Source organism: Pelecanus crispus, chromosome 4 (genome assembly GCF_030463565.1).
Source record: "Pelecanus crispus isolate bPelCri1 chromosome 4, bPelCri1.pri, whole genome shotgun sequence".
Lineage (NCBI taxonomy): Eukaryota > Metazoa > Chordata > Aves > Pelecaniformes > Pelecanidae > Pelecanus > Pelecanus crispus.
The window spans coordinates 41,920,780-41,940,264 of NC_134646.1; the positions used below are offsets into that span (position 1 = coordinate 41,920,780).

At 37.2% G+C, this 19,485-nt stretch overlaps 1 protein-coding gene across 1 annotated transcript in view; it reads right to left on the reverse strand.

Moving 5' to 3' along the window:
- MARCHF1 (membrane associated ring-CH-type finger 1) overlaps window positions 1–19,485 on the reverse strand; it is a 103,070-nt gene that overhangs the window by 39,590 nt on the left and 43,995 nt on the right. Inside the window, exon 2 of the mRNA XM_075709704.1 lies at window positions 11,808–11,858. Coding sequence (XP_075565819.1) covers window positions 11,808–11,858 — 51 coding nt within the window. The remainder of the gene's footprint in view (window positions 1–11,807; window positions 11,859–19,485) is intronic.

The following is a 19,485-nucleotide window of genomic DNA, read 5'->3' on the forward strand; positions in this document are numbered from 1 at the left end:
TTTTTTTAAAAATGTGTATTCTCTTAAGTCCAGCCTTACAGTGAAGATACCTAAAGTAGCATTTAGTCAGTTGGTGTATTTACAGAGAACAGCATATAGCCATATGGAAGTTCCAGGTTAGATCCTAGAAGGAATATAGTGCATAATATAGCATAATATCCTCCTCGGGAAGCTGGCAGCTCACGGCTTAGACAGGCATACTCTTCGCTGGGTAAAGAACTGGTTGGGTGGCCGAGCCCAGAGAGTAGTGATAAATGGTGTTAAGTCCAGTTGGCGGCCGGTCACGAGCGGTGTTCCCCAGGGCTCTGTTTTAGGGCCAGTCTTGTTCAATATCTTTATCAATGATCTGGATGAGGGGATCGAGTGCACCCTCAGTAAGTTTGCAGACGACACCAAATTGGGTGGGAGTGTCGATCTGCTCGAGGGTAGGATGGCCCTGCAGAGGGACCTGGACAGACTGGATCGATGGGCCGTGGCCAACTGTATGAGGTTCAACAAGGCCAAGTGCCGGGTCCTGCACTTCGGTCACAACAACCCCATGCAACGCTACAGGCTTGGGGAGGAGTGGCTGGAAAGCTGCCTGGCCGAAAAGGACCTGGGGGTGTTAGTAGATAGCCGGCTGAACATGAGCCAGCAGTGTGCCCAGGTGGCCAAGAAGGCCAACAGCATCCTGGCTTGTATCAGGAATGCTGTGGCCAGCAGGAGCAGGGAGGTGATTGTCCCCCTGTACTCGGCGCTGGTGAGGCCGCACCTGGAATACTGTGTCCAGTTTTGGGCCCCTCACTACAAGAAAGACATTGAGGTGCTGGAGCGTGTTCAGAGGCGGGCAACGAAGCTGGTGAAGGGTCTGGAGCACAGGCCTTATGAGGAGCGGCTGAGGGAACTGGGGTTGTTTAGCCTGGAAAAGAGGAGGCTGAGGGGAGACCTTATCGCTCTCTACAACTACCTGAAAGGAGGTTGTAGTGAGGTGGGTGTTGGTCTCTTCTCCCAAGTAGCTAGCGATAGGACAAGAGGAAATGGGCTTAAGCTGCGCCAGGGGAGGTTTCGACTGGAAATTAGGAAAAATTTCTTTACGGAAAGGGTGGTCAGGCATTGGAACAGGCTGCCCAGAGAGGTGGTGGAGTCCCCATCCCTGGAGGCGTTTAAAAAACGGGTAGATGTGGCACTTCGGGATATGGTTTAGTCTGGTCTACCCTTGATTAGTCTAGAGTGGGCTTGGTAGTGTAGGTTAATGGTTGGACTGGATGATCTTAAAGGTCTTTTCCAACCTAGATGATTCTATGATTCTATGATTCTATGATTCTATAGTGGCATCAGTACAGCGTTTTGCTTCCTCTGAGCAGCAAAGCAGGCTGATGAACCCAACCAAGCACTACCCTGCACAAGTTCCACGTTCATTCAATTGGTGCTAGCTCGGAGTGTCTGCAATACTGTGCTGCCACAAAACACAGCACTGAACAAATCATAGAACCATAGAATGCTTTGGGTTGGAAGGGACCTTTAGAGCTCATCCAGCCCAACCCCCCTGCAGTGAGCAGGGACAGCTTTAACTAGATCGGGTTGCTCAGAGCCCCAGCCAACCTGACCTTGAAAGTCTCTAGGGATGGGGCCTCCACTGCCTCTCTGGGCAACCTGTCCCTCACTGTAAAAAATTTCTTTCTTATGTCTAGTCTAAATCTATTCTTCTTTAGTTTAAATCCATTATTCCTTGTTCTGTCACAACAGGCCTTGCTAAAAAGATTCTCCCCATCTTTCCTGTAGGCCCCCTTTAAGTACTGAAAGGCCGCAATAAGGTTTCCCCGCAGCCTTCTCTTCTCCAGGCTGAACAACCCCAACTCTCTCAGCCTGGCCTCGTAGGGGAGGTGCTCCAGCCCTTGCATCATTTTTGTGGCCCTCCTCTGGACCCGCTCCAGCAGGTCTATGTCCTTCTTGTGCTGAGGGCCCCAGAGCTGGATGCAGTGCTCCAGGTGGGGTCTCACCAGAGCAGAGTAGAGAGGCAGAATCACCTCCCTCGACCTGCTGGCCACGCTTCTTGTGATGCAGCCCAGGATACGGTTGGCTTTCTGGGCTGCAAGCGCACATTGACGGCTCATGTCCAGCTTTTCATCCACCAGCACCCCCAAGTCCTTCTCTGCAGGGCCACTCTCAATCCCTTCATCCCCCAGCCTTTATTGATACTGGCGGTTGCCCTGACCTAGGTGCAGGACCTTGCATTTGGCCTTGTTGAACCTCATGAGGTTCACACAGGCCCACCTCTCCAGCTTGTCCAGGTCCCTCTGGATGACATCTCGTCCTTCTGGCGTGTCAACTGCACCACTCAGCTTGGTGTCATCTGCAAACTTGCTGAGGGTGCACTTGATCCCACTGTCTATCATCCCTGCTCATAATATAAGCTTTCTTTTATTTTTAATCATCTTTACTGCTAGTTTTAGCAACAAAATAGAAAATCCTTTAAGTAGCATCACGTTTATTTTAAAGGCATATCTGACAAACCAAAACACAATCATTTGAAGATATTCTGCTCATATCGTATCAATCCAGCTCTTACGGGATTGCACATACAACAGATGTCGGAAACAGTCTCAAGTAGACAGATCTTATTGCTATAATTGCTATCCCATTGCTATATTGCTATTTAGCACACTGAATATTTTGAGATACTGTATTTATTGAATTGAGGGATCAGACTGATGCTGTGGACTCCAATTCCACTTGGCAGGCAGAATAATTAATTTTTTAAAAAATAGTATTCCTTGAACAGATAGCTATTTCAGATGGCTACATTGTACAGCTCATTGGAATGGGAAAACTAAACAAACAGTGTATTAATTTTATTATAGCAAATTATATCAGCAGCATAATTAAATGTGGTAATTCAAAATAAAGTTGTCTCACAATTCATTTATAAGCAAGGGAGCTCATTTCTCTATGCCATCAGCACAAGGAAGATGCTTGAGGGATAATACTAACTTCATCTGATTAAGTTTGGCATTTCAAAAACATTCTTAGCAGAGAGAGATTCCCCAGTCACCACCTTCTGCTGTCTTGGCCAGTTTAGATGAACTTTCTCATCAAGAATATGCAATTCAATTAACAGACATGACAGGGCACTTATCCATAATTACTTTTGATATGTTCAACAGGATTTGGTAGTATGCTTTTCAAACAGGATACTGGTAAATACGGATTTTTCAGGACAAGTGAGATGATAATATTTTATCTGACACAAAGGGACTTTAATATCACACACACGTGTCTATGTTAAATGACTGCAGCAAAGACAGAAATGGGAGACAGAATTAAGTTCAGCTGATGAAAACAATAAGAATTTCAAATCAAGGTTGCCTTTACTTTGGTGCTCAGGATCCGACAGAATTTTCCAGATAGTAACAAAAAACTCACTGATTATCTATTGCTTAACACTGCATGCTGAAACTAGTCCAAGAACATGAGTCAAGTTGTGCTTTTCTTCAGAAGAGAGAAGGGTTCTACTTTGACCTAACAGAAAAGCTGAGTAAAAACACATTCCACAAGTACAAAGCATTCATATTTGAATGGAGTTAAGCTTCAAATATAACAACCCAGATGTAATGGACAGCTGCTATAAAATGGCTTCACAGATACCACCAGAAAGGCTAATGAATCCTCTAATACCTCTGTTCTGAATAAGGAAGGCATTTCCAAAAGCTGCTCAGCTTACCACACTGCTTAAGTAGAAAGTTGCAGAAAATTGAGGGACGATAGGGCAGACAGGGAATATGACTAATGCTTTTACTCTCCTACTAAGTACGCTTTATAGCAGTGATGCATCACAGAATCCTCCAGATCCCATCAGCTAATACAGTTACAAAGCTGAAACTCTATCCTATTAAAATAATGGCACACGAAGGAATGGATACCTTAGAAGATTATGGCAGTTTGCATGGCAATAAGCTCAGCAGGACATCCAGTCTGTGTATTTTCATCTGAAAATTTCTGCTTTGTAAACAATGCAACTTTTTATAGAAAACATCAATCTTTATAAACTTTTATTTGGATAATTCCTCAGGTCTAGAAAGATCAAACACATGGTGGAAATGACCCCAACCAGGTGTATCTTACAAAGTGTGTCTTGATGGCAACTGAAACTTATGCACATGGGTTTGGGAGAGGGGGGTTTCTTGGTTTTGTTTTGTTTTTGCCTTTTCTTTTTTTGGTCCTTTATGATGGAGTCCCTGCTTTGTGCTCAAAGTTATTATAGTCTGATTGATGGCTTTACAGTAACCGATAAATTAATTGGTAACTCAATTTCTGTTACATTTTCTTTCACACTTTTTTTTTTTAAATTATTCCTCGCACATTTCTTCTCCAACCCCTTTCTTTCTCTCCTGTCCTCCTCCCCCTCCTTCCACGTGCCTCTGAAGAGAAGGAATAAAGGGAAAAGTAAGACAGAAGGAAGGAGAGGAAATATTCTTACGATTCTGCTGAACAATACCATTCAGCACCTTTGAAAGTCAGTATGATCCTGTTATAAAACAGTTTGAAAACAAATCACTAACACGGGTTTACTTTCCATCAAAGTAAAATCAAAATTGCAAGTGGCAAATCTATCCTACTGTTTAAAAAATGAAACCAACAAAATCAATTACAACTTTGTCTTGTAGATTGAATAAGATTTTTAATTTCTCTTCTCCTCTCTTACTGATCTATGTTAATCTTTATTTTAAAGGCCGAGGTTCTACTCAAAAACCCACTCATTCTATAGACATAGAAGCACTGATATCTAAGCTTTGAATTATCAGATGGATTATAGTTTGCAAAAGTCTTTGTAATGCAGCAATGCAATATTTTTGATTCATGATTATCTTCAAAGATGCCTCTTTCTAGGCATTATCACTTTCTTCACAAAAGTGTTTTGTAGGTCTTAGGAAAAAATACACAGATGTAGGCAATTAAAATAAAGGATGTGCTGGTCTTTACACAAAAGGTACAGAGCCCTGAGACCAGCAGCTTTTGACTGTCTAGAAGGAGCTAAACGCAAATTTAGCCTGTAGGAAAGGTGAAGCACAAAACATGCATCTTCGTTACCGGATTTTGCAGCATTTTAGTTCTAAAGGTAGTCAGTATCAGTATTCAGAGAACATAATTTAGACTTTCTCTTCCAAAGAGGTCATCTGTTTCCACATATCCCTCTGTCTGCAAGACTTAAAGACTCAAAATGTTTCTATATACTAAACAGCTTTCAATCATACGACATTCCTGCCATTCTCCGACAAGTGCATATGTATGTGAGTGCACACACTCACCCTATTCTTCATTTGGTCTGATGGGCTATGAAGGACACAGACTGGATAAATTCCCATCTGTGAGGATATCATTACTATATTTGAGTAACTCTACTCCAGTGTGTATTTGATATCTATTTATTCCAGCCCTAAGGAAGAAAGAAACCTAAATACACCAGAACAAGAATATTATCTGTAGAAAGAATATTGAAATGATTAAGCCAAAGGACAGTGAAACCCTGACGTTGCATCGCTACGAAAACCAGGAGACACCATATTTTTATGAAGTGCAAGGAACCTCAGACTGCAGCAAAAAATAATTTGGTATCACTGTAGAAATAAAGTTTGCTTAATTGAATTATTTTTAGGACAAAGATCTGAAATGTGCTTCTGAGTGCCATGGCGAAAAAATAAATGCCATATAAAAATTTCCAGGAGTACATATGGAGTAGGTATGTTACAGATCATAATTCTTGTTGAAAACTAAACAATAAGCATATGTCATAATTTGCATACTGCATTTACTGAAAACAAATCTAAGTTACTTCATCTGTATGGTATTGCACATCATAGGACAGGACTGAAATCAGTGATAACACAACGTCTTCACAGAAGTGGAAATTACATATAGGCATTACAGACAAAGTAAGCTTGTATAAGCAAATAAAGTTTGTGGTACTTAACACAATTCAAACATATATGCAATTTTGTCTGGCTGTGCGGATGTGGCACATTTAGGTATACTCAGAATACGCTGCTGGTAAGAATTATGATTTAATAAACCGGAATCTGTACAATTGTATGCGTTATTGTATATATACAACTGTATTTTTGTATGTATTCCCTCTCATTAGAACACAAGTTTAAAACAGGCCAAGTGTATCCAAGAATAAATTGAAAATGTATTATTTTCTACCAGTTGTCCCCTGGAACTGATATATATTTAACGCAATTTTTTTCAGAAGTTCAATTTTCAGGCAGACTTAGGTAAATTCTTCAGTCATGCCTTTTGTTAAGTGTACTGTAAATAAAGAATAAATTGTATGGACAAGCCACAAAGTATTCGTTAGGCAAAGAAATCAAACATTTACATCTAAGAGGAAAAAAAAGTGCAGCAATAGTTATTATGCCATTGTATCTAGTTCTAGGTTTTTTTGCCTTTCTCTGCTTTATCTTTTTACAAACAAAATACTTTTCACTAACTTGTTTACTTTGTGCTGTTGTTTTTTACAGTAACAGAATCATAATGAGAGTTAAGTGCCAGGTTAGTCTTCACCTTTGATATTAATGATTCTGTTTATGAGCAAGAAGAACCATTTAGATGACTAACATAACATTTACACTTGTATTTTAATGCTGGCTTTGTATACACGATATTATTCACTGTAACAGCACTTTTGAAGGCTGACATTTTACACTTCACAAGAGCAAGGACTTGGTTTTTTCTTGGTTTATTTTCTTTTTTGAAAGCTCTAAGTTTTCTCTCAGTTGCTCATTACAGTCACCTAGAAGCTATGGTTGGAAAGGATGGAACTACATGGTTCCTTGAAAAAAACCCACCAATCTGGAAGAAATTTGACATTTATGATTAGTGTGAAATTGGCAAAAGATAGTAAGAACAACAAGTGTGGATCAACTTGTGGCAGTGCAGTCCCCTATAGCAAAATGCAAGGGGTCACACAACTGATTCAGCCATGCCACGTATCTGGGAGATGTTGCAATCCTTTCTCAGGCTATCAAAGTCCATGATATGAACTTCTTTAAAAAGAACATTTAAGTTCCATTATGTTTTTTCTGCCGTAAAACCTATCATTTGTGCTTACAATAATTCAGACAGAAAATATTATGCATTCTCTGTTGGTATCACTGCCAAAGACATGGTGGTATGTTTACCCATTAAAAAAAAAAAAAATGCACAGTGTGTAATAGTGAGTTCTGCTTCAAACTGTGTAAATCACCCAAACTGTGATATGGGACTCTTCATATATTTACCTTGTGATAAGAGAGGATGAAAAATTAAAGAATATCAAAACCTGTGTGAAAGAACATTCAAATTTCCAACATTTTAATGGAAGAGATGAAATGGAAATTTATAATTAAAAAATATAAAAGATTATATTACATATGACATAAATTGATACTCAGTTTGTGAAACATATTTCAAAATCACAAACCAAGTAGCTCAAATCAACAATCAATAAATTGGCAACAATAAACGTTTCATCTAAAACTTCAGTGGGCACTACTTTGACATGCTGGTGCCTTTTGGTTTTCATTTGTGTCTTATTGAGAGGAGCCTGACCTGACGTAAGAAATCAGTACAGAAATTGCAAAAACATATAGTAAAATAAATTCTTTCCTTTCCCTGTTGTTTTTCATACTCTAAATTAGACCAATGAATATTATCACACTGAATATTCCAAAACGATCCCCTCACTTCCTCCTGATGTAACTCAATGGAGTTTTATTATATGGATGCTTCAGAGACTTGTAAATAAGAAGTGTTCTAACACCTGCTCCAGGCTTTTGAGAAGCAATTGAGCCAAAACAAAAATCAGGCAATTTGCTCCAAGCCTGAGTTTCTCTGCGCTGAAAAATAAGCCCAAAGTTCCCATCAGAGAATTTCAAATCTTACTGCTGAGAGAGGAACCTTCTCTAAGGAGCTCTTGAATCATAATTAACATGCAGAAAGATAATTACAATGTGTTAGAAACGATTTCTTCCAGAAAGCATTTTAACATAACCAGGCAGCCTCAGAAACACATATAAGCATAACCTCTATGGACTGTAATTCAAACATAAGATTTGTTCCACTGGTTAACCACAACAGAAAGAAACGAATCCACCAGATCCTTCTCAGACTAGCGTTCCTCTTAAATTATACACATATTTAGGAAGACATAAAAAGTTTACTGAAAATATCTACAGTGCACAGAACTAAGTAGTGGCAAATAGCTAGAACAAGGTCAAGTTTTTAATTTACTTAGATTTTTGAACATACCCAGATAAGATAATTCTAATTCTGAAATCCAGAACAAGACTCTCTCTTACAAAGAATAATAAAGTTGCCTCTACTACCAGCACCATGGGAAATGGGTGGGAGACAGTAAAGTCCAAGGGTTAAAAAAAAAAAGGAAATAAAAAATAGCAAGCCTGGTTCATAACTCATATTTCCAATATTTCTATGTTTTTATTTATATGTATACATATGTATATGTAGGTTTTTGAAAGCTATAGTTAGTAACTGGGGCTCCACTTTGTCACTACGAGAAATACAGATCAGTCCCATATATAATCTATTACTCCCAACGCTAGCAGGGCAGAAGGCAAGAAGACCTGTTTATTGATTTATTGATTCTACAGGAAACATCTAGGTTATGATCAGAAGTGCAGCAGAAATCAGACACTGATACATTTTCCTAATTGTCTCTGCTTGGAAAACCAACTGAAGCAGTTGCTCCTGGAGTCCCAGGGCAGTTTTATTGATGTCCAGGCTGAAGCGAATGAACAAACATCCCAGGTGGATATTCACTGAAGACAGCCACAGCTGACTGTCAGTCAGGAGTACCAGGAAACAGGCAGATAGAATTGGTCAGAGTATGGAAGGTTCAGAGAACAAAATGATGTGAGATTATTTTCAAAATAATAATAAACTCAGTGGTTACCCCACAAATAGGATATTTAAGGTCACAGTAATGAGCTGAAAAAGAACAGAGAGATGGATCAGCAAATTAGTTTGAGCAAATGCTCCCTCTCCCTCCTACCCACCAAGCAACATGGTGCTAGCGTGGCACAGGAGTGCCAAGGGCAGGAGGGATAAAGCACAGTATCTTATGGGGACAAGGGGCAGTGGGAGCTCTAGCCCTACTACACTCAATTTTCACTGTTCATGTACTCTTGCCCACAAATAAAATAGTCATTGATTCAGCGCTGAGTCAGGTTAATAGAATCAAAGTGCAGGATTTTGCCTTACTCATGCCATATTGATAAAATACTCCATTATAAACATCAGAAAAAAAATGTGACTTTCACAGCTAGAGCTACATAATTTTATAGTTACATGAAAATAATTTGTAAATATTCCAGTTGGCTTAATTTTATAATAGCACATGTACATAAACATATTGGCCAGCCACTGTTTTTACTTGGTAACATTTATTACAGTAGACTTTTAAAAATTATTTTGTACTGAAATCATACCTAAATATTTTAAGTTTTGGCCTTTCATTTGCCTAAAATAGTTTATTACTGAAATTCTTACCAGAAACTTATATGCAAGATAAGAAAAGTCTTTGCAACATGCTAAATTTCTGTGCTCTCAATGGACAGCAAAAGTGAATGGTAAAATTGAAGTGTTGATTTCCCTCCCGCCCCTCTAGGGAATGTTTGTTTTTAAAATCTATAGATTGAATGGGTATATACTAACTAGTATCTTTTAAATAAGAAACCAACCAAAGCAATTCCATGTCCTTGTTATGTCTAGATAAGACATGTTCTGTGTTCAACAATTCAGTTTAATCTGTAATACCATGTAATTCAGAGTTAATGTACCAAGTACACAAAATTGCCCAAGCATACACTGCAAACCTCAGGCATCCTCTCTGAATAAACAACTTAAGAGCATTATGAAATATGAATCTGTATTTGCAGAATCTTTGATATATTCCATTTCACAAAGAGGGTGGTACAAAATCCAGCGATATCAGGGAACATCTACTCTGCTCTGGACCAGGAGCCTCATATATAACCAAGGGTGGCATACACAATACACAGTAACTATTAAAATGGAACTCGCTATTTGACCCTTTTTAGCTTATTCACAGGCAAATGAAAGCAGTAAAAAATACAAAATCAAACCAGTATGTTAGATTACTGTAATTTCTATTTCTAGATAAAGACTCTAATTTTTCTGTTGATTGAAATTTTTGTTGTGCGCAAGGTCCAACACAGCACAGAACTCAACTCTTGCATTTGGATTATAGTTTATATCACCTAGAGGTTTCCAATCTTGTTTTGAGGTGCAGTATTTGTTACTGTTACTTTGTGTCATGCGATATTAACCTGAAAAGTTAGGTGTTTGCTTTTCTATTTATAAATACATACATATCCTCCCATTTTACAAAAAAAGCATTTTGAAACAGATAATAAACTGGAAACTGGCTTTCCAATCAAGTGTCTTTCAGCGTTTGAAAAGCTTCACTGGCAGGTAGCTTCACATAGAAAAACTGATCCCAAAGAATGAATGATGTATAACATCAGAAATAGATTAAGTGCATGCCTGAAAACCTTGCTTATTAACATACTAGTTAAAAAGACGCAAGCACCCCTTTCTAATAAGTACCTATACTGATTTCTGCAGAAATTACTTCAAAATAAATGTTAGTCACTGCCACGCGTCTCACGTCAGTGAATATATTCATGCTTTGTCACAGTGTAACCCACGTGACTGACTTAAAAAGGCAGAAAAAATAGTATCAAATCAACGCAGATTTGCAGTAATTATAACTATAGACATGCACTTTAAACTGTTAGTGAAAATAATACATACAATTCACTGTGATCAAGCTTGTAAGTATACAACTATATACTTTTTAAAAGGCAACAAGTCAGGAAGAGGTTCAGCCATGTCCTGCAACAGGCTGGATATATTGTACAAGTTTTTTCTTGCATTTTTTTTTCCTTCTTAATGTGAAAGAGCAGAACCTAACATATACCTAGTTTCTTTAATTAAGAAATCACTTTTTTTTTTTTTACAGTTCTGAGAAGAAAACAGTTTTACAGTGCGTACCCCCCAGACAATAATATTGTGGGGAAGCGGCCTCAGGATGTTGTACTTGCACTGAATGCAAAGTAACCTTTAGATGCAAACATAATACATGGCAGATGTTTAGGCTGGTATTCAAACAACTATTGAGTTTTTAGCTTTTACCTCCTGTATATCCTGGCTTTTTGGCATAGATTTCAGCCACATCTGAACCAAAAATACAGAAAAAGGGGGGTTAAAAACAAAGAACTCCAGTAGAAATCACATTTTGCTTCTCCCTACAGTTTCCCTTCTCTGTTTCCTAGAAACTAAAAAGCACCTAGACATAAAGTCCTGGTTACAGTGAACCATAAATCTCTGTAAAAGAAATTCAGAATTCAGTCCAAAATGGTGACACATTCATAGCTTTATATATTACAGCTGTTAGCATTTGGGTAGGGCAGGGGGAGCAAAATCAAGCAGTAATTCCATCTTAAGACAAAGTGTTAATGTAACATTAAACAGTTGTGGAAAGCAGGTGAAAAAGGTGCAACTGTTATTTACTTATTGTTATTTTCTTCTTATTATTATTACACATAATACAGTAATAACTAATTGAATATTTATACTTGAAGATGGATTTTACATGGCAACCATAATGTTAAACAGTAAAAACTTAAAATCTGATGTTTATAAACAAAACATCAGAATATGCATATATGGTTAAATGGAGTACTGTATTGTATTTGGTAAACTTAGTTTTCTTTAAATTCTATACAAAGGAAATAGATCTCACATACCTTTGAAATGTTACTTGATCGACTTGTGGAACGCCCTGGGGATTTGTCATTCTGGAAAACAAAATTAAAAGATGAAGACAGTTATGTAATTTGAATTCTACCTAAGAAGTTGTTACTCTTTTTGTGATTGTGAGTGCAGAGCTTCTCTTCCTCTATTTCTCTTCAGTTTGGCTACTGACTGTACAATGGAAGACAGCTCAACAAATAAATCATTAAAATATTAATGTGAATTACATTAGTAAAAGTTGGAAAAAGTTCTGTAAGAAATTCATGTTGGCACTTAATTACTCTTGATTTACTTTGTTTTTTTAAAAAACAACATTTTGAGTGAAAGATTAATGTTTCATCACAGCTTCTCATGAAAACTGGTACTCTTGTACGAACAAGAATGTTTCATGACAAATAATAAAATCCCACCTAGTTACACTGGACACATCCCTGCTCAAAAAGTTGAATTCATCCTTTCAGGAAGATTAAACCAGCACTATATGACTCCTGGCCAGACACGTTCTAAGAACAACAAGTAGTAACCAGTCACAGAGTTCAATTTAACACCTACCCCTCCATCCCCTCCCACCGACACACACACACAAACCAACCCCATAGGTTGAAATCCATTAACAAAGTACACATTGAATAGCTGCATTTCTAAAGCAGAACCTTTTTTTTTTTTTTTTTCTGGCAGTTCTAAGGAGGAAGTGAAACAGTGGTTCAATAATTTGTTCAGTATTTACACTTCCTCAGCAATAGATTCAGCTTTATTTACAGTGAAAAGGTAAATGATATTTGGTAAATGCACATATCTTAAGGAGGTCATAGAAATGTTTTTCTCAGCACTGAGAATGCGGGTTCAAACACTAAGGTGAAATAGTCATATAAACAAGACTGATTTTTACCTAGAAGGGGTTGAAGTAGGTACCATTTGTGCAAGACTGTTAAATTAACTTACTCAGGGTGGGGGGCAGGGGGGATCAGGGGGACAAAAGCCAAAGCAGATTTTTCACCTGTGCAGCTTAATTTGCAATACATGCATCACTGTGGCAGGCAGACACATACATTAATAATTTCACGCATACATGTCCATTAAAGGCTTTCAACTTGACTATGACCCATCTCTCCTTGTCCTTCATTAAAGAAATACAGAAAATAGAGAAACTGCCAGTTAAAAAAGGCTAAATTTCCTACTTCATTAATGTACATGTCTAGGCTAGAAATTAGTATTTCCCCAATAATTTGTAGCACAGAACAATTTTGCAATGGCAAAAATGACAAAAAAAACCCCAGCCTTAGGCAATTTGTCAGCAAACATTTAGGAAAAAACACTTCACCATTTTTATGTCAAAACAGCTGCTTCAATCTCAATCCCAGTAAGCACACCCAAATGAAAAACACAGTTACATATTAATTTATTAGTTTCTACAGAAAGTTTGAAACCTACTTGTTGTTTCATAAACCTACTGTACCTCTCTTTCTCCAGACTGTTAGGTAGCTTATGTTTTTGTTCCATCCTTCAGTACCATCAATCTTTTGCACTGCAAATACTAATATACTGCACTATCACTCTTTTTACTTTGTCTTCACTAGCATTAAGCAGCACAACGTACTCCTGCCCTCAAAAAACCAGCATCACTGAACTCCCTGACTCTACATCATTCTCCATCTTATCCTACCATACTGGCTAATTCTCAGGACTTAACCACCTTCATGTTTGTGTGTCAGAGTTTCTTCTTTTTTCAGAATTAAAATAAAATTGTTCAAGTTATGTACTCATTTATTACATCTTGTCCTTGAGGTTTGGCCTGCTTTGAACAGGAAAGTGAGCCAGATGATTCCTTCTGACCTAAAGTATTCTATGATTCAAATATTACTTCTGTGATATATTATCCACTGTAGCTGTGGTAATAAATTAATCATTGCTTATACTTTCTAGAGAACAATAAATATATATAGTTTTGAATGTCTTCATTTATATCCATTGAAAATATATTTTGGATATTCTGGGTCAACATTCAGAGAAGCTCTGCTTTGACCTCAAAATAATAGAAGTTATGGAACCATGAAATTAATTCCCTTTTATGGTTAAAAATTATGAACGGGGATCATAGCTGAGAAACTCTCTCCCAAAAGCTTGCAACCTTTATCCTCCATCACTTAGACTAACGAAATATTTTGTATTTTCTGACAGTGCACTGAACTCTGGAACTCTAACTTCCTTTCTTTTAATAATCTGTCATCCAAGATTCATTTTCAAAATCTGTTTCCTGACTACTAGGCTTTTTACATGATCCATTCTTCACTATGGCACATACCTCCTTCACTTTAGTTACAACAAGCTCTTGACCGTCAAACTGAAAACTCCTAGCATCCACACTCTGCAGAGTACTAGCTCATACACTCAATGGTCTAAGTTGAGAGAAAGAGTGTGGGCTTTACAGTTTTTGGATGGATGGATAAATAAATAAATAAATAAATTTAATCATAATTTCCAAGTTCAGGTATTTCATGGTGATTTACCCTGAACAGCATATAAATAAAACAGAAAATGTTGCACTAAATGACTGTACATAAATCAAAGATAGAATTCTTCATTCAAGTTCCCATTGAACTCGCATGGCTGTTCATAAAAAGAAAGAACAGAATAGAAAAGTTATGGCAAAATCTCTTTTGAAACGTGTCCTTCAAGAATGTCTGTGTGCTTCTATTTTAATGGTTAATCTTTAGAAAGTAATCACATTGTTAAGAATAATTGATTCCTTGTCTTACTGTAAGTGAAAAGGAACTATCTTTATTGAAGAACATTTTTCCTACAAGCTTGCTAAACACTAATGGAAGATTTTTTTTCCCCACACATTCAATATTAATTTACATTTGAAAAGTTATATCCAAAGAAATATATGTTCGAACATCTATACATATTTTTGTGCATCAGGGAAATGTTTTCCTGTGTCCTTCCAACCAGATTATTTCAAAGAAAGTAGCATCTGCCTTTTAGAATTAACACTCTTCCGTAGGAATTATTTAACATCTATAGCTAGGGTTCTTGATCTCCCTGACTGAGTTTTCTAAATTTACACATACAGAGGTCTGGCCCTTGAGCAAAGTAAAAAAACCAACCAAACAAACAAACAAAAAAACCCTCAGCAAGTTCTCTTGCTAAAATTCTCAAACTGTCTTTTTCTCCAGTCAACAAAAGAGCAAAACACTTTCTTCCAGGACTCCTCCTGGCCATGATAGGTACAAGCTTTTCAGATTGTATGTTGTATTATGCAGACCAAAAAACCCACAATGGAATGCCTCTCCTTATTTCCAGACATCCTGTACCACCAGTATCTCATCTCTTCTGTCTTGTGTTACATCCTGCAAACACTCATCAGGTACATCATCAAAACTCTAATAGCACAGAAACAAGTTCCTGTAACTATTCCAGTGGAATATGAAGAAAAGTCAGTCTGTGTTTCTAAATTTCCTAAGAATTCAGTTTTACCAAGATCATTTACAAGGATATAACTGAAAATGGAATTCAAGCTTCAATATAAATTCTGGGAGGAAGACAAAAGAGAAATAATGTCACGAAATTTCAGATTATGACATGTTCGTGAAACTGCTTTGGGAGGAATGTTATATGCGCCTGTCCCACCACATCTTATCAAGAAACCAACTCTGGTTGTAATAAGGAATTAAAAGAATTAAAAATAAAATAATAACTAAATCTCTTTTTTTGTGTCAGCAAACCACTTTCTAAAAATCTCATTTCAGCACAAGTTTTTGAACTGGTTTTTTTTTTGCAGTCATCAGCTAAAATTTAAGGCCATTAAACTTTCTGATGCTTAAAGATACAATTTTTCCCAGCTTGGAAATGTGACTTACATTGCTAACAAACTACTTTTATTAAAGCAAGAGAATAAACAGGCTAGTAGTAACAAATTCCTAAAATACTGCTGTAAACAGTTCAGGTTCTTTAGAATAGGAGGAAAGTGGTAGATTATATGGTTGCTTTCTGACTCGCACTAAATTTTCATGCGCACAGTTAATGATTTTAAGTCTTGCTGGGTAGCAAAGCACATTTTTAACTAAGTAATCCATTTGTGTGGTTTCTTTCCTTTAGCTGTCCCTTGCTCTGCTCTGGCTCTGAGCATCACTCGCGCTGACTCAGGCAGCTTGCTAACAGGTTGCACTTCGTCTCTCTGAAGAGAGCACAACAGCATCAAGAACTAATCACAGTATCTCAACTCACAGGAGAATCTTAAGCAACAACTTCTGTCACACACATACACCCAACTCACTCCCCCCAAAAACACCTTTGCACAAAATATTTTGCCTTTATTTTCTTTTCTGTGGTCTCTAACCTTTGCATCCAGGTGCCGCAATGTGCTGCTTCACACATCCGCACACAGTCCTCAGGCTTAGAGTTCTAGACGTGACTGTAATGACAGATTTTCTTTTCGAACTCATATCACAACACATCACAAAAATAAATGTTTCCTAAATGTAAGCACAACACAAGCCAAACAAATGTGGTTTTGCCTGCCTAAAGTCCCTTTCCATCTAGTACCCCCTCACCACATCCTTTCAGCACCTTTTCATTTCTGGAATTTTGAACAGGAGCAGAAGCTGCTTTCACTTTATGGCCTGAGCTATCAGATACGTAGATGATCTCAACTAACAACGCCAGTCACTGGAAATCTAAAGAGCAGGAATTAACATTATTAAAATTAATGTGTGGACTCGATATGCTTATTTCAATACCTTAACATGAAAACAGAAAGACAAAACCACAAAACAGGCAACATCTGCTCTAACTGACAAACAAAAACTCCAATGCCCATAATTAACTAAGACGTAAACGCACTGTGTAATTACTGGGCATCATGCATAATTTTACTGTGGGACCCAGAATGTTTTCAATACCAAAGAACAGCTAGGTTCAAAGTGCCAACTCACAGAAGAAAAGTCCACTGGGAATATTAAAGACTGTGATGCAGATGCAACCCTTAATTAAAATAATAACAAAATATAAATAATAACAACAACTATTAATAAAAATTAAATTAAATAGTGACAAAATATATATAGTATAATATGTATTTTTGTTATTCATATGTACTATATCACACCTATATATATAAATAAAACATCTAAATTGGTATAACATCTACCTATCTATGAATGTATTTATATGCATAGATATGTAAATGTATTCACTCTTTTCCTAGTTATCATTGACTGGGCATGGCCAGAGCCAGGATAACACTGTCTCCTGCAGTGTGGCTATTGTTATATTATTCAAGAACTATTTCACAGTTTACCATGTTGGGGACTAAATTATTAAAACAAATACAAGTACATACATATTTATTTATGACTATTTTAACCAAGAAGATAAAGGCAATGTTACTACTGACAGAGCATACAACCTATCTCTTGGCCAGTTTGGACTTGGGCAGCCTTTTCTCTACCGGAAGGAGGGGCAGGGGGAAATCACTTGCTGGTGATAGCACCTAACAACTTTTAGAATAACTGGCAATTTCTAAACAGCTTTGATGTGGGGAATTTGAGACCTGTAAGGAACTCGAAGCAGATGTTAGCCCTAAAATAATACTGAAAAAGCAGCTCACCACGAATTGACAGTCATCTTTTATTATTCATGGAATTATTTTCTGTGCTGTTACATATTTTATCTAATTTTTTCATACTTTCAAATATTCAATAGTTAGCCATATAACTCCTCTTATAAATGAATCATACCACTAAATCACCAAATAAAAAATTATTGATAGTTAAGCCTGTATTTGAAAATGTAAGAAAATTTATCTCCCTTCTTTGTAAACAAATAAATTGCCATTCTAATAAATTTTAGCTTCACTAAGAAGGTTCAACATTCACATCAAATCATCTACAAGGTCACTAGGCAAAAAGCCTGTGAAGAAAGTAAATTTAAACTGATGAAGGTCTATATTGAAAATCACAGCTGTACAAAACCAGCTGATGATCACAAACAAAGCTTCTGAGGATGCTGAAGCATTTCAAACATGCCATTCTATGTCTTTTGTGGAAACAGACTACATAATCCAGTGTGACATAAAGAAGTTAGTTTTATTACCCTAGAAGTTGCGTATTTTCTGTATTTGTATGTGGGTAGAAGAGTACATAGCAATGATCAAGGAAACTCCCTATTAGTGGGCTGTTGGGTAACCTCACATAAGAATAATGTACAGGTGCTTTACTTGTCATATGTCCTGTTACTTATTTTGCAACTAAGATATCTTTGTGGCCAGATTTGCAGCAGATAAGACCATAAAAATCACACACTGGCACTTTCACTCCATTAAGGTTTGCAGTTAAACATTTTAGGAAATTATTTTCTTCTTCACCATTTTTTCTTCTGAACAGAAATCTACAATGCCACCAACTGCATGGCACAGACATATCTCTGTATTACTTACAGCTGCTTCTTGCATTGGTATCTCTAGTGGGCTAGGTTCCTTTCCGCTCATATCTTATATTATCTTACTCCACATCAGTCTCACTGGACTCAGCGTAGCAGCTTTTTTTTAGTGTAAGCTGCTAATAAGCATGATAAATATATCAGAATCTGATCCACCATCCTTTTGAGTTGAAAATGCTAATTACAATTTAATGAGACTCAGAGCAATTTCCATCACAGGCCAAGATGAGTCAATAGGATGCTTGCTGTTACAACATAAGGGTTTCACAGCAATGCTTCTACCTGCAATTACATGGACAACTTAAATGTTACAACATTCAATTACTTTCTCTGTATTACGCAGATGTTCAAGGTCAAAACTGTTTTAAAAATGGGAATAAATACACCATTACATTAAAAAAAAATCCAGCATGGAATCAACCTTGAAGCACAGCACAGGCGTGCATAGAACACAGTCGGAAAACAGCACATACTAAACACTCAGCTGACATAAGTTCGATTCCTTTAACAGCTCACATAAAGAGCCAGATTTTACTTTGTTGTACCATACTTAGCAAAAATGAAAAGCTCCTTGAAATCCATGCCAAAATGACAAATGAAACAATCATGAAGTTGGAAATAAGTTCAACACAAATCAGTAAACAGATAATGTATGTTACGTAGCTGCCCTTGACTGATCATGAGATAAGAAGGTAGCCAGAAGCTTTTATCAGAAAATTATTTCTGGTAATACTAATGAGAATGAGGTTAAAGGAATGAAACTGAAAATAAAAAAGGCCAGGATTTCAGAAGATCAACATACAAAGGTGAGCAAGACTCTTAGAACAAAGAAACCATACACAGCAGTCAAAGGGTCTTGCTCATTAGTACCTCCTGTTTTCTAGGAGCAAAGTGAACTTGCTCCAGCTGCAATTAAAATAACCAGGAACTGAGGGCTGGAAGTGGGTCTAATTTCCTTCTGCACCTGCAGACCAAGAGAAGCCATTTGATTCAATTCAGAGGCTGAAGGAGATCACATTCCTTCCCTCACCGAATGCAAGAAAAGAACTTGAACGAATCTTAAAACTGATCTAAGAATCATCTGCTACATTTTTCTGCTGCAGATTACATACTTCTTCATACAAGTCAATAAAATGCAGTGCAAGAATCCAGTCCTAGCCCCACATGACTCAAGGTTTGAGCACTTGAACAACTTACCACAGGGGAAGTTTCCAATGTACACTATTTTATGAA